Raw genomic sequence first — 17,286 nt, 5'->3', positions numbered from 1 at the left:
GGCCAACAAGCCAATGAAAAATAAACCTAGAAAAACCAACTGACATACCAAAGACAAAACAATAAAAAAATCAACAAACAATAAACAAACCATGGAATCAATTTAATCAACTAAGAAAACAACCAATCAGTAAGCTAACAAACCCACCAACCAAACAACAAATTAACCTGAAAACCAAAAATAAACCAAACAAACTGCCCAACTATTGTAATAGACACGTAAACTGATCAACTTACAGATAAACCAACCTACAAACCAATAAACCATCAACAAATCATACCGACAAACCCAGCAACCAACTAAACAACAAATCAATGAGCCAACAACCAAACTAACCAAGGACTACCCAAAAAACTATCTATAAACCAAAACATAACCAATTTACAGACAAGCCAACCTACACAACAACAGAATCGCCAACAAATCAACCAACAAACTAACCTACAAACTAAACTGTTAATCAACCAACAAACCAGTAAACTAGCTATCACATAAAACAAACAAACTTGCCAAAAATAATAATAAAAGAGCCAGCAAACCAACCGAATTACCCAACATTACCAACCCACCATCCGACCAACAAAATAACAAATAAACCTACTATTGAATCTACAAACAAAACAACCAGAACCAACAAATAAACTAACCGACATACAAAACAACCTACAAACTATAAAACAACTTTACTAAATGAATAAATTTAACATTAACTCATATGACAGAGCAACACAAGCAGCAATAATAAAACAAGTAAAAACAAAAAGGCCAAAAAACAAACTAACAAAACCAACCATCAAAACAACAAGCAAACTTACCAAAAATCCCATAAAGCAACAAATTAAATTAAAAAATAACCAACCAGAAAACCTACAGAAAAAAAACAACCAATAAAAAGCCAACAAATTAACAAATAGACTGAAAACAAACTAACAAACTAATCAACAGTGAAGCAAACGTAAATTAATAACTAGAAATCAGGAATTTAACTAACCAACAGACCAATGACATACAGCATATAGGGTTTTTTAAAAAAATAAATAAATAAAATAAAACTCAGTTTCCAAACCTTAGAATAACCTGCAATTTTTAATAAAATACTCAAACTATACCATATCTAAATATTAATTTAAAATATATGGTCTGAATGGTACTGGGGTGATTTCTCCTACTGATTGCCTGTTAGGTAAGGTGCTTTGGTCATGACAGGAGAGATTCTATTCTTCAGCTAGCATCATGGGAACCCCTCGATTTAAAACCTGAAGTGATTTGCTGAAGATTTGCCTGGCGAGAAGCTGTTTGGATGTCTCTGCTTGTATTGGCCATTAAACTGTAAATGGACCTCGACCAATTTAAAAATGACTTTTTTCAGTCAGTGCATGAATTGAGACCCTGTGTAAGATTTCAAAATGAGCTGTACTCTGCTGTGAAATGCACTGTACAGCATTGATTTTTAGCTGTTTCCACTTCCATTACTTTTAGTTAGCTGCTAACCCGTTGCTCAAGTTTTCAGGTCTTCTCATTTCTTAAATTAAAGTTTTTTTCAGGTTACTTGACATACTCTCTCCGTATTATCAACTGGTTAGTACCACGTGGGGGTTTTGTACCCCTAGTTGGGAATTACTGATGCCATCTCCGTCTTCAGCTGCAGGCAGCTTTGCTAAGGTTTGAGTGTTTGCAAAAGCTTGTCGGTCATAAAGAGCCTGTCAAACTTGGAGCCCTGAGAGACGCCTGAGAATGTAGTATTCACTGTAAAAAACATTCCTCCAAAGGTCTTTAAACTCTCTGCAGACAGGCCTGTTTGTCACCCCGCCATGAGCTCAGGCTGTAAAATGTCCACCCGCTGATGGTGCTGATTGGAGGTGACACTTGGGCACTTTTGGGGCTTGCTGTAGTTTGGACAAAATCTCTTTCCAGCTTTTGCTCTACGTACAATCTCTGAAAGATACATTTGAAGTTATTCTGGCTTTTTTTTAACCCACCTTCAAGCACAACAATGTACTTTGGTTGTTACTAGATGGAAGTGTTAATGCCACTCTGGAGAATGATGCAAGTTCATGTTTCTGCTAACACCTAAAATATGAGTTTGAGGCACGAACCTGAAGCAGAATGTGTGACCTCACAGCTGTAGTTTGAAGTCCATCCTGCTCCAGCAGCCAACACAAACACACACAGTAAAGTGAAATGAAGTGGAAACATGAGCCTGGACGTCCAGTGATGTAGGAGACATCTGGTATGCAGCAGCTAAAGTTTAAAAATGAAAAATGCTCCTATATATATAGATTATGGGTTTCTTTATGAGGGAGGAGGAGCAGATGTCACTTCAAGAATTTCCAACAGTTAAGCTGAACTTCTGAATGGCAGATTTAAGTGAAGCTGCCAGACTCATGTAATCATCTTCATTCTGTCCAATCTCAAACTGTGTTTTTCCGAGCTTTGTGTTTCTGCAGCATAATATTTTAGATAGATGGATTAAAAAAACAGACACATGAAGGGAAATGTCTGTGATTGACCTCATCCTGGGAAAACTGCAGATACACCTGACCAAGTCTTTAAAATGAAGACTCAAAGACTGTAATGAATGTAGCAAAGCAGCGAAATACTGGAGGAATTTGTGGAGAATTATCTAGAATTTCTCTGATCTTTAACAATTTTGTAGTAACTGTATCTAGGATATCTAGTGTGTGTCAGATTCACCAATTATAGACTTCTGTTGTTGCATGACTTTGTTAGAGATGCAGTGGTGGCTCCAAAAGTGAGTCAGTCCCTATTGACTTCCATATTAAAATGTCCAACTTTACAGAAATAAACATATTTATAGCCTGATATAAAAACAGTTTTAGCCTCTATAGATAGTACCCTTCATAACAACTGTAAAAGGAAACAAACTAACCCATTTGGATTTTGCAAGGCACATTGGGGATGTGGCCTCTCTCACTGACAGGTAGCAGCTAATTGGAGTCCCTGAACTGGGCCTCTGGAATGTGTTTGTGCTGATGGAGCCTTATGGAACATTTCTAATACAATTATTTCATAAATAATGTGGCTTTCAGTTAGTTAAATTGTCTTTAATTTTAAGCTTTTGATGTACTTTTCTCCTTTTATTCAGAAAGAGCTTAAAACCTTCCAACAGCTGACTAAACTTTACCAACAGAATGTGACAAGACAATGAAATCATAACTTTATGTCCAAGACACCAACGGTTGTGAACAGAAGTTTAGATATACGATTGTCATGGTAATTTGGGGCTTTTAATGATTTCTTCAAACTGTTCTTTTTCCAGACTGGGATGATTGTATAGCCCAGGGATGCTGGTGTTCCAGCACTTTCCAGTTAATGGCAGCCTTGAGTCTTGGTGTTTCCTGGTTTGTTCCTGAACATATTAACCAATTTCCTCTCATCTCAGGGTGTCTGTTTGGGTCTTCTTGCAGAGTTTGCAAAGAGATGACGCATCACAATAACTTGTATTTAAGTACAGTTGTTTTGAACTCATGATCTTGGAATCTGCAGTTGTTTAGAAATGGCTTCCCAACCTTCCCAGCTTGTGTAAATCTACACTGGATCTACATTAGATCTTCATTGACTTTCTTGGACTCTCTCATTGTTCTAAGTATTGATCAGTCCAGTGAGTGCCGTCAAACAAATCCTTCTTATGCTGCAAGAGAAACTAGCAAGTGTGGTCAATCATGATGACTAATGAGAAGTTAATAGGCTTTAGCATTGTCAGGTTAAAATATATTGTAGAGCCTTTTGACCCAAAAAGATCAGAGAAAATTCAAAATAAATTCGAACCCAGATATTGTTTATTAAAGACATTAAAGATGTTTGCTGTATGATCATTACACTCCTGTAAAAGAATTCAAAAAAAGCATTAAAAGCCAAAAATTGCCGTGACCCTTATGCCCATAAATGGATGTAAACCTCTGACCACAGCTATATGTATTAGATTGCAAAGACAACGACTTTAACAAAGTTAAAATTGGGCCTTGCAAAAGTGATCAGATTTTGCAGCTTAGAAAACAAAGAACTTGGAAACATTAGATTAATTAGAATGAGTTGTATGCAAATCTTAAATAACTCATTAAGGCTTAAATTAAAAACCAAATAAGAATTTAAAGCCAGGTTAGGGCAGGTTCTCTGCTGTAAAACATCCCCAGTCATTGTTTTTTCACTAACAAAGTTACAGTACAGTCATACTTCATGAGTGCTGAAACCCGTCTTTCATTTTCCTCACTCAGTTATCGCCATCAATAAATGAAGGTGCTGTTAATGCACCATCTTTGCGAGTCTTATCTCCACCTCTTGTTCGGGCCCTGGTTGTATTTCACAGCCCGGGGCTATTTTCTTTCTCACTTCACATCTCTGAGAGGAGAAGGAATTCCAGTGGCAGAAGCAATCACAAGCTCCAGATCAAACGTATCCTCGGCTGAATTCCTTGACAGACTAAAATCATTTGTTCCTCTCACTAACCCTCAGCGCTGCGTCCCCGGCATCGCTCGCTCCTCTCAGCTGGTTTGTTTTATGTGGTTTCAGCAGCCGAGTCCTCTGGGCCGCTCTGTCAGAGCCAATATTGGAATACACACAGGCTAACTGCAGCAGCAGCCGCCGCTCTGCACTCATCGAGCCCTTTCGCCTCCCGTTAGCGTCCTTTTTCATCAGCTTACCAGTGAGGATTTACATTATGTCAAGCCTGTTCTCCCCGGCAAGGCAAGATGAGGTCAGGGGAAGTTATTTCAAAGCCGCCCTGAAAGAGGTCGTCTTAAGAATGTGTTGGCGCCTCAGCCTGACATTCAACAAGGAAGGAGTGAAGAAAGTGCGTTGTCGGCACGGGGTGTGGGAACATGGCTTCAAAGACGAAAGTTTTGTTGTTGAATTATTGAAGCGATCAACACTCCTCCTCCTCCTCCTGCAGGAAATGATCAAGGGGCGGACTGATGAATAATAATATTTACTCAGCCACAGCGAGAACCAGGAGATGACAGAACCTGCTGGAAAACAGACTGAGTTGACGCTTTATTTGATTTACATGAGAGTAGGCTTTATGTTTTTGGACTGAGCTCATTACCAGAGCAGTTGTTAGCAAAAAGGTGGAATGAAATTGATAGCCGTCCTCTTGCTGCTTCAGAGTTTGACAGGTGATTGATTCAAGGAAAACCCTGAACCTGAACCTTTGACCCTGCATTTGTCTGCCATATTTTGGGATTTGGAATGACAGTACCATCCATCTATGAGACTACAGAACTGTGGCCTTCATGCTTACCAGATCTCAACTTGACTGAACAGCTATGGTGAAAAGTAAATGGACTGTTTCTTTTATAGCACTTTTCAACTCTACTTGAGCACGCACTTGTTCATACAACATGCCTTATTCACCCATTCACACTTTATCGTACAAACACTTTTTTCTCCTCCTAAGTGTTTTCTATCTAACATTTACACTCCAATGGACTCATTGAAAAGCAATTTTGGATTCAGTATGTTGCCCTAAAACTGGAGACTGGAGCACCCAAAGAACAACTACCAATCTTCTGATTAGTAGATGACCTGCTCTACCTCCTGAGCCCCACCCCACATGGTAGATGCTGGACCTTCCAGCATTATTGTTAAAGCACTAAAGGAGGGTATAGTATAAGTGTTGGAGGAACAGGGATCATCCTTCTAGTAGATCTCAACACTTGAGATTTAGTGCGAAGGAATACCAAAACACCTGACTAAAAAGAATCTTCATAACATGTTTTAACCATGTTCATAAATTACAAACTACATAAGATTTTGAGAGAATCAGGTCCAGATCATAATCTGTGCATAAAAGTCACTGTGGATATCACTATGTTGGTTTTAGGCTAGAGTCATGTTGGTTTGAGGGTCCTAGAAGTGACTGTATATGGATGAGTGGCTGTTAAGTTATCAGCTGGCTTGGTTAGCAGGATGTACTGACAAACTGTATATATGCATCACATAGACACAGATACTGGTAATTAAGTAATATTCAAATAAAATCCTAGAAATTTATTTACAAAAAGTAGAGCACAGACTTCTTAGATGGTCTGTAAGTACAGTTAACTGCACAGGAGGTATATCATTGGTCAGATAATTATAGTGAAATGTTCCAACAGCACAAACAAGGTCCAGAAGTCCAGTTCAGGGACTCCAATTAGTTAAGGTGAAGCCTGGCCACCTTTGTCACCAACCATTTGTGAGTAAATAATAATTTTAAGCCTTAATAACATTTAAACAAGTGAGTTGTAAAAAATAACTTATGATGGCCACTTGCACTAATGCTCTTGCTTTATCTCACGTGGGCGTGTGGGACATTATATGGTCTTAATTATGTGAAAGTGAAAAGGTTAAAGACTGTCTAGTCCTATTGTGTTGGACTTCAGGGGTGGGCAATTTATTTTCCCATGAAAAACTGGGACTGTTTAGGAGAACTAATAGGTCCACCAGAAGAGCCCCTTCACAACAGTCCCAGTTTCTCATGTGACCCCTTGAAGAAATGAGTTGCCCACCCCTGCCAAATAATTGTAATGCCTTGCAAAGTTCAGGACTGTGGTACAAACCAACTTTAGAGACCATCCTGCAAAAAACAAAAACAAACGCTTACATTAAAGTGGAACCATTTTAAAACATCTTAAACACTCCAGCCCTGAACATCTCTAGAGATTAGAGATGAAAATGCAAATGTCCAAAAGGAGTCACAGTTTACATTAGCCAGTCTTGTTTGAGAATGTGATCAATGCGCAGGTAAGAGACCAGTTCGCTCAGTGGTACTGATAATGTGTGCTGCACCGTGCATGCTGTCATGATAGCTACCTTGACCAAACCAGAGTTCTTTCAGCAGTGAGAATAGGTCTGAAGGTGATTATTTTGCGCTACATGTAACTTCTCCCCACACCATCATGTGTGAAAACAGCTTAAATCAGGCACACTTTGAGCTAAATACAAACTGAGCTGGATACAAACCTTTGGTATTTTCTAGAGATATCTTGGATTTATATCTATATATCTATATATTTATTTATAAAATAAATATCTTGTTGGAATGGCTTGTGACAATCACATTTATGAGAATAAAAGTTTGACATTGTATAGCTCTGCAAACATCATAAAGAGCTGGTTGGGCTCAGTTGGTTTCTTTAATTGTTACAAAAATGGTCCTTAAGCCCTACAATACACATTAAAACTACATTTTTAGGCCTGTCATTTATATTTTGTTGGAATATTGGATGCTTAAGTTAATCATGGCTAAAGTAATCCCAGCCAGCCAAAGGCTGAGGCTTCAGATTGCTCCAAACGCTGAGTTTCATACATTATTTTTCTACTCTTAGATCTTTATGATGTTAGAGAGAGTGGATGTCAGTAACCCAGGCAATTATAGACATACAAGCTCAATCGGCCTGCTTTCAAAGCCTTCTGTTGGGCCCAGGAAAAAAAAAAGCTTGAAATTGGCTAAGTAGGTGCATTTTAAACATTAATATTGCTCTTTGCATGGCATTCCATGGTGTTTCCTAAGCTACAGCCAAATAGTTTTTTTTATATACTGAAAAAAAAGGTATTTCTGATTCTGCTGTGGATAATCTGGGCTGGAAGGACAACACAAAACACATGCATTTAAAAAAATCAAAGTCAATACTGTATTTCTTAGAAATATACAAAGGATATTTACATATAACGAGCACAACAAACTGTTTTCAACAGTGTAAAAAAGAAGAAAGCTTGAGTCTCTGCTCTGAAGTCTTCTCCTCTTCGCTCTGTGAGAGCACGGCCAAGTTATCAATAATTCCAGTCACAAATCAAGTCTCTGATGCCCAAATCTGAGACGCCACAGTTAATCTCAGCAGCAATCCAGTAATCAAATCACAGCTCACCGAGGGAAGTGGCTGTAAACTTGATGATAGATGGAAAAAAAAGAATAGTGAACTGTTTTCTCCTTGACAAATATTAAAGTTGAACTCAAGTAATTTACAGTATGAAAGGTTTTAATTGAGTACACAGATAATTACCTGGTTGAATTTGCACGTTTTTTGAATATAACTATACGCACAACATGTGTTTGTTGTATCTGAGGCAGGCACTTAGTAAAGTGATCTTACTGCAGACCTGTACAACAACTGAATAAACTCCCTTGTTCATCATTTTTGCTACCTAAGGCAAAAAAAACAAAGAACGATATGGCTTTTTGAAAAGACTAAAAAAACTGCCATTTTAAATAATTCATAAACAAGACTGTACAAGGAAACAACAGGCAGGCTGCAGAAGCTTTGAGCTCACAATCACATCAATTCCAACTGTGGGATTGAAGGGTTATTCTGCATCAGGGGTTCAAAATGTCTGCACACAGTTTGAGGCTAAGACATCAAGTTGAGGAACTTGCTCTCCTCTGCTAGAGCAGTCAGCAGTGAGCTCATGTCCCCGATGGCCATGTTCCCTGTCCCCGCAGGCACCGCAGGCACCGAAGGCAACGTGACCGAGTTCCTGGGCGTCGTGAGGCGAGAGGAGCTCTGGGACAAACTCTGGAGCAGACCTGGACTTAGCGTTCCCGACATGAGGCTGGAGTGATCCCCATCATCCAGCATGCTATCAAAGTCTATTTGTGCCTGCTCCAGTGCTGTGGTACAGTCACTGGTTCTTGCTGTCTGATTGGCGCTTGAAGTGGGAGGCACCACCTTGTTACAGTTTACATTACCATTAGGCTCATATACTTGAATCTGCCCTGTGTAGTACAAGGCATTGTCATTAGCATTATTGCTGCGGTGAAGTCCTAAAACTCCAGCAGTGGATAATTCGGAGTTAGCATTAGCAGCTTGCATCATTTGCTGCGTAACTTTTGGAACTGAAGGGTTCTTGTTCAGAGATCTCGGTTCGGTTGGTGGCCTTGGCTGAAAAGTGTTCTGATTTCCAACTTGTGAGGGATTTGGGGAGTTCATGTTACATATTGATGTGTCAGTGTGTTCAATTTTTATCTGCACAGGCTGAAATCCAGCATCAGCAAAGTGCAAGTCAAAGGTCTCCATGTCACATGACTCCTGTTTGCAGTTGCTCCCACTAATGGTGTTAATGCAAGGCTTATATGTGGTGTTACCATTCCTGTCATAGGGCTGGATGCCTTCATTTAACAGGGCTTCATTGAGATTCGATGGCTGCTGGAATCCTTGTTGCTGGAGGCAGTTTTCTCCTGGCTCGGAGTTCAGCTGAATGTACCTCTGCTGCATTGTGAGGTTCTGATTCAACTGCTGGTTGGAGCTGAAATGGTTGCTAAGAGATCCTAAATTGTGGTTTTGCTGGAGCACAGCCAGGTTCCCTCGGACCTGTAGTCTGGAGTACTCCTGGGAGGCATCCATGAGTCCTAAACTTGCTGGAACATTGGATGGTGAAGGTGGACACATCTGTTCCTGTTGACCTGGACTATTCCTCGAAGTGGGTAAAATCTGTGAGAGTAGATTCACAATAGCCATCCTTCTCTGACTGAAGTGCTGCTGCTGGATAGTCGAGGCTCCTTGGTAATCTTCATTTGTCTTGTCTCCATTATCAGGGATGTGACTTGTTGTTGTCTCCATGGTAGCATTCTCTGAAATGCTTGGTGGTCGCAGACTATAAGGGTAACAGTGAAGACCTCCATCTGATCGATGACAGTCTTGCTGAGATAAACGTCGGTGATCTGCTGCAGGAGGTGGACAAGGCTGGATTGTCACCCTTCCACTCAGCGCGCCCATGCTGTTGTAGCGGTGCAACTGCAACTGGTTTAAAGTTTCTGGGGCAACCTGTCTCACAGGGTCACTGGCTCGACGGGGGATGTTAGATGGGACTTCGTGGGGCATCACACTTCTTGTGGCATAGCTGCTGTACTGTCTGAAAGGTAGGCCTTTGTTGGTGGAGGGTTTCTGGGAGTCCTCATACAGGGCTGCATGGGATTTCAGACACATTTGGTCCATATATGGAAGAGGTGTAGGTGGTACGCCCCCAGTGGCAGCTGCATATTTTGCCTTGAGACGGTAGTGCTGGGCTGGGGTCAGGCTCAGAGGGCTGGGAAGACCCACTGCTCCAAACACTCCTGCTCCTCCGCCACTCCCACCACACTGACTGGCCTGACTTGAGCGCCGTGAGATGTCGGCAGAGATGGGGTCGTAGGAGTCCGCAGAGCTGATGTTGCTGGGGCGGTTGGCACCAAATTGTGAGGCCTGGCTGGAGCGGCGACTGGAGAAACAAGGGGAGATGCCTGAGGAGCGGCGACTGAGGGTGTAGACTGAGCTCAAGCTGCTGGAAGTGCTGTCACGTCTCTCGGAAAGGTTTTCTAGCACAGTCATCTTACTAGAGCTCAGTTCACCAAAGCTAGAACCAGGGAAGGACGCCGGACCCCCACCCATATTTTGGCTCTCCAGGAGGGAACCTGTGAACAAACAGATGAGAATGAGAAACTCTAGATCTAGAGCTACTTTGTCAAGCTTGTGGAGCTTTTTTTCGAGTATTTTTAAACTCAATCGAACAAACATAAAATACTAGGAACTTGCTAGTGGACCAAATGTAGTGCGTTTCATTGAATTAGATTCTATCTGAGGGGGCAGTGGGTGTATGTGTTCATATGAAAGAAGGTGCACCTGCTCTTTCTACGTCAATTAATGCCACAAGTAATACCACATATACTTTTTCCGCAATAAAAACAGATCAATATTCAGATAGCTCACTGGGCAGTTTCTCATTCTAGTCCATGGTCTTGATGAAAGTCCTTTGTTGTGCTCTGCAGCTTCAGTGAGTTCAGCACAGCAGCATAAACCTCCATCCTCCAGAGTAGAAGGACTACCACTCAGAACTGGAAAAGCACCTGAATAATGTGAAGGATCCCTGGGTCTGCCTTGGTTGGACATACTTGAAACATCTCTCTCAGGTGTCCAGTCAGATACTTTGGGTACCAGGGAAGGACTCCATGTAATCATGTTCATTTTATTAATCTTCTCCTAAATGACTGAGCTCATCACCTCCAAAGCTGGTCTCAGACAAAGTGCTAAGGAAGCCCAGCACGTATCCATGATCCTATTGTTTCTACCTACAGCTTATGGCCATGGATGAGGATGGAACAAAGATGAATCTAGTAAACTGACAGTTTCAACCTTCACACTAAGTTCTTCTGCACAGTTATAGGAGGATTGTCCAAGTAAAGTCCTGTCCAAGTCTATTCATGTGTGGGAAACATTGAAGTAAAGTGTCCACCTGCTTACTAATTAGTTCTTGGATTGGAAACAAATCACCTAAGAAAAGTGTTAACTATGGAAAAGTTTCTATATTTTTAGTGAAAGGTTGAAGTGAAGTGAATAACTGTCAAAGCAGCTTTAATCTAGACTTTCTATCAACTCACCGCCTGCCAGTATGGGTGGGAGCTTCGTCCCGAGGACCACAGGTGGTGTTGGGTTGTTGGTCCACTGGCAGGAGTCCCTCACTGTCTTCAGTTTCTCCTTCTTGAGATGCTCCAGGCGCTGGCTGGTGCTGAATTGCTTTCTAAAACGAAGACCCACCGCTGCGACCCCACTGGTGGAATCTTCAAAGCCCAAGGACTCCACAAACGGCAGGTCATCCAGGGTGCTGAGGTCCCCTAGGCTCCCCCCGCTGTGCGCCGCCATCTCTACTCCACTGTCATTGTTGGTGGCACTGCCAAGTGGTGATGGTTCGCTGCTACATGATGACTGACCGCCAGGGCTGGACTGATACATCTGTGAAGAAAGAAGAGAAAGAGAAGGAATGCAGAAAATGAGATTTTAAAAAAAGAACATGAGGAAAGCAGAAAGACAATAGTTTGTCCTAAAAACAGCTTTTCTGTAGTAGAACAAAAGTGGGACAGTGGTTAACATGGCATGAAAAACAGTGAATCAGTGAGTCTTTTATCCTCCCCCAGCTTAATTGTAAATAATGAGTGTGTTTTTTGGGGATGGGGGTGAAGAGGTGGGGGCGCACCACAGATTACAGACTGTCTTAGTCTGTCTGTGAATTAGAAATGGGCAGGATGAAAGGCTGCTTGAGCCTGAGCCAGAGCGCCGGGCCAATCATCACAACATGTGATCACATTTCCCTCTCCAAAAAATCAACTGTCAGGGTGGAGGCTGCTCAAGCATTTAGGTGAAGCTTGTTGTTCTCTTACCTTCACAACTATATCTTTCAATGTTAGTTTTGTTTACGTCAAATTCGAGTTAACAGAGGGTTTAACATGATGACAAACCTCTCCAGTCGAACTAAGGACAGCAATGATTAGACGGTGTATATCCACTGCCTGGCCTGTTTCCTTGCAGTCTCTAATATATTCGCTGCTAAAAAAGCTGTCCTGATCACAGCTTGCTGGTTGGCTCAGTTTGCACAACCAATTCCCAGTGTTTGAATATTCATCCAGGAGTGACTTTTATCATGGTCTGTGATGGGTGTTTGATAGGTCTCTGCTGTGAATGTAATCCTGTGTAATGGAAAAATGTACACCGTAGTACCATTACGAGATAACAACGTCATGCATAAATAACTCCCTGCTTGTTTCAGATGACTAAAATCTCAGAAACTAACTGGATGCAATTAATTCCAATTTAATTACACAAATTAAACAAACCCCATTAAAAAAACAAAACAAAAAAACCAAGAAAAGCTACTTCAATAAGAGATTAGGCAATGTAGAGTTGTTTTTAATATTCTACCCTGAAAAGGATTAAAGTCCTTCTTGACTTTTGGTACTTTAAACAGCTGTTACTGAAATAGGGCAGGGCTTCTCAGACGTTAATCAAGGAGCAACCCCCATGCCAGAGGTTAAGCCCAGTGCTTTGGAGTCAATGAAATTGACCTTTTCACCATGTTTGTGTTTTGTGTGCCTTTTGGCATGTTTTAGATGCAATTATCTGACATATTTGGCTGTTTTGATGAGTTTATTTTTTTTGGGTAGTGGCTTCATCCATTTTGTATTTAAAGCCTATGGCAATGGTGGCAAATATATGGCAAGTTACAAAGAATCATCAAGCAAATTACAGTGAAAAAAAACCCTGCAGTTTTATCAATAAAATGCTCTGTCTTGCTGGAATACCAGCATTAAAGATAAAAGCATGAGACTTAAAGTATTCCTAGCAGTATTTCAAGTTGTTTAGATTATACTGCAGTTGCTAAAAACAAAACTTCTGAACCTGACTCAACGTGATTACACACAAGTGTATTACACACTTGCATAAATCAACAGTCTTGAGCCTCACATCATTTCTTTAGACTTAGCTAGGAAAAAGGGAACAACTGGACTCGTAAATGGAAATAAAGCATACGGCAATTCAAATGAGCTGGAAAGGAAGGCAGGTTTCTTGTCATTTCATTAATGACTGATAGTGCTGCACCGTGGGTTTCTTTTACTGCACTGGTAGTGTGTTTGGGATCATTATCATGCTGAAAAAGGTGCTTATATCAATCAGATGCTTTTCAAAAAATATTGCATGGTGGATCACAGTTTGATGGTACTTTTCTCTGTTCATATCTCATCAATTTTGACAAGATCTCCAACACCACTGAGTTATATGCAGCCCAAAACCATGACAGAGCCTCCACCGTGTTTTACAGATGTCTGTAGACACTCACTGTTGTACTTCTCTCCTGACCACAGCTGTACATACTGATAATGATTTTCACCACAGATTTTTTTATTTGGATTCATCACTCTATCAGAGCTGCTGCTGATTTTCAGTCCAGATCTTGTATAATCCAGCCTCAGTCTTTTCTTCTTGGTTCCCTTCATTAAAAATGGCTTCTTATCAGCCAAACTTCCACTGAGACCATTTCTGATGAGGCTTCAGTGAAGGGCCAGATACATCTTAATATTTTCAAGGACACACTGCACACCATGATGAGTTATGACAAGTTTCCAGCTAATAGCTATTTTTTTTTTGGTCTGTCTTTGGCACATAAATTATATGTTTATGTGACAGGCAGCTCGTAATAAAGTGGCCAAAGATGCAATTCAAAATATGTTCTTTGCTAACTTGTTTGATTCATGTGTGTTGACACAGGGTGTCAGCACACCTGAATCAAATGATTCGTTCATTACCAGCCCTCTGGAGAACTTCAAGACATGTTGACCTCATTTAGCCATTTAAATCAGCTGTGTTGGATCAAGGACAACCCTGGTGTAGACACAACACTGTTTCTTCTGTTGAGAGTTAACAATCCTCTGGAAATGGACAGGTACAAGGAATGGAATGAAATGAATTAATTAATGAAAAAGTAGCCAGTGTTTAAAAAAAAATTGAAAGACCTTCAAAGAGCCTGAACAAATATTGCTCACGGCCACTTTAAAACATTACAAGAAAATCTGGCACCTTGGAATGAAAATGAGGAAAGGAATGGGAGAGGGTAATGAGGCATAACTCAAGATGGCTTTACAACAAGAGTGGGGAGAATAAACCTGGAGGTGTTTGGGACTTTGAAGCTGCTGTTCTTTGGTCATAATGTAATTTTGGAAGTGAATCAGTGTAATGGAAAGGAAGGAAGTTGAAAGATGGTAAATAAAAAGGACTTTAAATAATGTACAATAGTTATAAGCCACAGATGAGCTCACCTCAGTAAGGTCTGTCCATAAGGAAAGTCAGAAAGGAGAGAGAAATGAAAACAATGAGGCAGGAAGCTGAAGAAAGGTTAGAGCAAAAAGGCATGCTGGACTAAAAGAAGAGAAATAAGAGAAATACTTCATTAAACAAAAGAGGTTTATACTAGAGTTGTTAGAATCAAAAGCTGTGTAGTAAAGTCAGCATACAGTACATAACTCGTCTAACTTTGTGCCCCTGTGTGTGTGTGGAGATTTGAGCGGTCTTACCATAGAGTTTTCTGTCTTGATGGATTTGACCTGCAGGTAGTCCTCCACACCTCTGGGGGAGCTGTTATCCAATATTTTATCTTCCCTGTGGGTTCGCTCTCTTGGACCCGTCTCATTCTCGCTGTTCTCCCGGGGTGGCGGTGGCCTGGGTGGCAGGTCGCTGCGCTGCTTCTTGGTGACGTGGGCCTCAGGGCCGTGCACTGTCTTCACGTGCTTCCTGAGAGAGCTGGGATCGGTGTAGCGCTTGGTGCACCCGGGGATCTTACATACGTAAGGTTTCTGTAGGTGCAGAGAAAAAATTATTCAACGCCGAAAAAAAAGACTGAAAACTACCGAAAACTGCAGTTCCCAAATGTTATGGTGGCCACATCCATCTTTGTATATACAGTCATTAGAGCCTGCATATTCACTGTGAGGGTACATAGTGAACTGCGACTCCAGCAGGCTGTGCGGATTTGCTGTCAACAGCAGTCAGAGGCAACCTGCAGGTTTTAACTCCCTCTCTAATGCTGCGGACCTGTTTTTATTGAGTTGTATCGTGTGACCGTGGGCTGTTGCAGCGATGCTGAATTCCCACTCTGCAGTCCCACGGAGCGCTCTGAAACACTGCCAGGATTCATTTTCTGCTCCTGCAGGTGGTCTGGCTCCTGCAGGGGCGGCAAGCATGATTCGCCCTAATGCATAGTGGGCCGTGGAGCTCATTATGCCTCTACCTCATTATTTACTCACAAATGTCTGCAAGACTTGCACAGGGGGACACAAAGGGTGCCGGCACCACTTCGTACAGACACAAAGGAACAAACCTGCTGCCCAACATGAAGCCTTCAGCTCACCTGAGGTGGAGGTGAACTGCTGTCACTACCTGCAGCCTCACATCTCCACCACTTCAATCGTAGCGCTCTGAGAGAATTTGTTATGCAGCTCCATCAGAGAGTCTGTGTGAAGTTTCAGTGAGCGGAGAAGTCTTTTGTACCTCGTTCGAGTGCGTCCGGTTCTGGTGCTTTGCCCGGTCCGAGGCGTTTGAAAAGGCTTTGTTGCATCCTTCGTGCTCGCAGACGTATGGCTTCTCGCCGGTGTGCGAGCGCAGGTGGGTTTTTAGATTCTCCAGGCGGGAGTAGGCCTTAGAGCATCCCTCAAACTGCACAGGAAGACAGGAAATAATTAAGTGACTCTAACAAACAAATGGCAGCAAAAAATAAAGACAAAACACAGATAACTGTCTGGATAAACAGTTAAATAACCAACAGGGTAACACAAGGCCTTCATAGTGGACATCCTAATATTTGTGTGGCACTTTAAAAGTAGATATTTACTTCTATTTATACTAGTAAAGACTTTAAATCATATCGTGAGACTTTCATCATAATTATGATTAAACCTTCAGCCACACAGGCAGAAAAACCAGTGGAGACCAGTTGGTTGCAAAGCAGCAGTTTAGTGATTTTCTTTGGAACAAAACTTAAATATACTGTTACAGCTTATAAATCCATCAACTGGGGTTTGGGTCAAAACCAGGGGTTTACAGATGTTGTGTGGGGTATAAATTCTTTTAATCTGACAGTAAAATGATGAATGCTTCAGTAAGAGGAAAAGAAATCTGTGTTTTCCAGATGTGTGCATATGTGCAGTTGCTGGTGTTTAGAGAGCATGAGGGGCCCTGTGGGAGCCTGAAGAGGGCGCAGAGGCCATCCGTTACCCACCGTGCACTTGTGTGGTTTCTCCCCCGTGTGTCGGCGCATGTGAACCACCAGCATGTACTGAGCTTTGAAGGGCTTCTGCTCCCGCGAACAGTCCTCCCAGCGGCACACGAACTCCTTCTTCTCTCCGTGGATGTGGTCGTTATTGATGTGCTGTGGGACACACACACACACAGAAATGAGAGGGTTTTCTGGGGAGAGCTGTCCACTAAGAGGCTCTCACGTTGTTCCCGGTTTAATGTTTCTGTGGAAATCCGTCTTATCAGCGGAAATCTCAAAGGAAGGCTGCAGCAGAGGAAAGTCTAATTGGGAATACGTAGACTGTCTGCGACAGTGGAAATGAACATGGGTTAAAGAGCGAAATCAGACAGCTCACTAAAAACCATTTCTTCTTAAAATAAATCATATTTTTTCTTAGCATTTTCAACAAGCTTCATCCTTTTATTGTGAGTGTTTTCAAAATTCACCTTTTTCTCTCTTATGTGTCTTTGAAACCTCAAATTTATTCCTGCTTTAACAGATTTTTGAGAGAAAAAAATGCCCTCAAAAAAAAAAAAAAGAGCCTCCCGTGGAAGGTTATTGACTTACCTGATTATCTAACCCAAGCGGAAGACAGTTTGTTGTAATATTTGCACAAACACACACACTTATTTTCATGATTACAACTGCTTGACTTCCTCTTTTAAGGACCGTTCAACCCCAAAATAAATGATCTATTCTTTCCTCGTGCTCTAGTTTGATTTGGTATCCGTTTTAAAGCTATCAGCTGTCAGAAATTCT

The 17,286-nt window shown here is 41.4% G+C and overlaps 1 protein-coding gene across 1 annotated transcript in view; it reads right to left on the bottom strand.

Moving 5' to 3' along the window:
- Positions 1–1,122: 1,122 nt before the first annotated feature.
- Positions 1,123–17,286, bottom strand: part of LOC146491460 (zinc finger protein GLI2-like) — a 98,722-nt gene continuing 82,558 nt past the window's right edge. Inside the window, exons 10-14 of the mRNA XM_085152747.1 lie at positions 16,510–16,659; positions 15,783–15,947; positions 14,810–15,088; positions 11,348–11,699; positions 1,123–10,384 (exon numbers count right to left, since the gene is read on the bottom strand). Coding sequence (XP_085008873.1) covers positions 8,346–10,384; positions 11,348–11,699; positions 14,810–15,088; positions 15,783–15,947; positions 16,510–16,659 — 2,985 coding nt within the window. The 3' untranslated portion in view covers positions 1,123–8,345. The remainder of the gene's footprint in view (positions 10,385–11,347; positions 11,700–14,809; positions 15,089–15,782; positions 15,948–16,509; positions 16,660–17,286) is intronic.

This window comes from Neolamprologus multifasciatus, chromosome 23 (assembly GCF_963576455.1).
Source record: "Neolamprologus multifasciatus chromosome 23, fNeoMul1.2, whole genome shotgun sequence".
NCBI lineage: Eukaryota > Metazoa > Chordata > Actinopteri > Cichliformes > Cichlidae > Neolamprologus > Neolamprologus multifasciatus.
Note: the sequence above shows the minus strand (reverse complement) of the source record. Positions and strands in the feature narration are given on the sequence as shown.